Raw genomic sequence first — 1,695 nt, 5'->3', positions numbered from 1 at the left:
ATGATTAAAATTTATTGTATGTTTTTGAGTAATATACACAAATATCTTAAATACTTTATTAGGTTAATAACTCAAGTCATAAAAACTGGAGCACAGTGTATACTCAATTTAATATGCTGTTAGATTTAATTTGCTAGTATTAGGTTGAGGATTTTTGATCTACATTCATAAGTGAAATTGGTGTACAATTTTCTTTACTTGTGATGTCTTTATCTGGCTTTGTTATCAGAGTAATATTAGCCCATAATACGTGTTAGGGAGAGTTGCCTGGTTAAAATCTGAATAACCATACTAAGAAAATATTGGTACAATTATCACTACAGAAACTTTGTACACTAAGCAAACTATAGCCACAACTAACTGCACAATGTTATAAAAGTTTAATAACAAGTAAATAGTTTAGTATGAGAACTTCACATTAACATTTCCCTTTTAATGTTTTAGCCAGTGAATCTATGACTTTCTTATTTCTCAAACTATAGATAATTGGATTTAGAAAAGGAATTATGACAGTATAAAACAAAGAATCCATCATATCTTCATCATCTGCCTGAGGAGATCTGGGGTGCACATACATGAAGAGAAGAGGACCATAGTATAAAGAGACAGATAAGAGATGGGCTCCACAGGTGGAAAAGGCTTTCCTTATGCCTTTTACAGACTTATTTTTTAAGACTGTAAAGAGAATGAATGTATAAGAGAAAAGAACTGTCATAATGGTGAATACCTGAATTGAACCAGAGAAAATAAAAAGTATCAGAAAATTAATAGATGCATCAGTACAGGAAATCTTAAACAATAGTATTATGTCACAGTAGAAGTGATGTAATATGCTGGACTTACAGAAGGTTAATCTGAATAAAAAACCTCCATGAATAGAGGCATGAAGAAGGCCACCTACAAATGACCAGACTGAGAGCTGGATGCATAGGCTATTGGTCATAATCACAGGATAAAGTAAAGGGTTGCATATGGCTACATATCGATCATATGCCATTGTTGCCAGGATAAAACATTCTGTGGTTGCACTAAATCCAAAGGAAAAAAATTGTATCATGCATTCAGATAGAGATATTATTTTACTCTTGGTCAAGAAGCTGATCAGTATCTTAGGGGTCACTGTGGATGATAGCCAAGCATCCACAAAAGCTAAACACCCAAGGAATAAGTACATGGGAGAGTGAAGGTGAAGATCCTTCCAGATGAGAGCAATCAGTCCTAGGTTCCCCACCATGGTGATGAGATATACCACCAAGAACACCAGGAATAAGGGCATTTGCCACTTTGGTTGATCTGTGAGTCCTGTGAGAACAAACTCTATCAGCAATGTTGCATTTTCCTTTTCCATGTCTTCACTGGATATTCACTGAAATAAAATGGAATAAATGTAGAAAAGAACATTCACCAAGGATTTATAAGGTGAAATTGGGGGAAGAGAATTGAAATTAAATCATCTTATCATAGTGAACTTTTATTTTTATTTATTATGACTATAATTTGTGGAAACATTTTTGGAGATTAAGAAATGGAAATGAATGCAATTATATCAGCTCATAATGTGTAGGAATTAATAAATTTAGATAAACCAAGTATTCTAAGTGTATGATAAATATATAGGGTCACTGGTAAGTATGAGAAGGAAATTCTATGTGAGTGTCTCATGGATGCTGAGTCTATGTAAAGATTTTTGAAGGA

At 33.3% G+C, this 1,695-nt stretch overlaps 1 protein-coding gene across 1 annotated transcript; it reads right to left on the bottom strand.

The window, feature by feature from the left end:
• Positions 1–418: 418 nt before the first annotated feature.
• Positions 419–1,357, bottom strand: LOC119532783 (olfactory receptor 5H8-like). The gene has a single exon (XM_037835104.1). The coding sequence runs from the start codon at positions 1,346–1,348 to the stop codon at positions 419–421; it is 930 nt and encodes a 309-aa protein (XP_037691032.1). The 5' UTR covers positions 1,349–1,357.
• Between the last annotated feature and the right edge of the window lie 338 nt (positions 1,358–1,695).

The sequence above is a fragment of the Choloepus didactylus genome, chromosome 1, assembly GCF_015220235.1.
Source record: "Choloepus didactylus isolate mChoDid1 chromosome 1, mChoDid1.pri, whole genome shotgun sequence".
NCBI classification, from domain to species: domain Eukaryota; kingdom Metazoa; phylum Chordata; class Mammalia; order Pilosa; family Megalonychidae; genus Choloepus; species Choloepus didactylus.
Note: the sequence above shows the minus strand (reverse complement) of the source record. Positions and strands in the feature narration are given on the sequence as shown.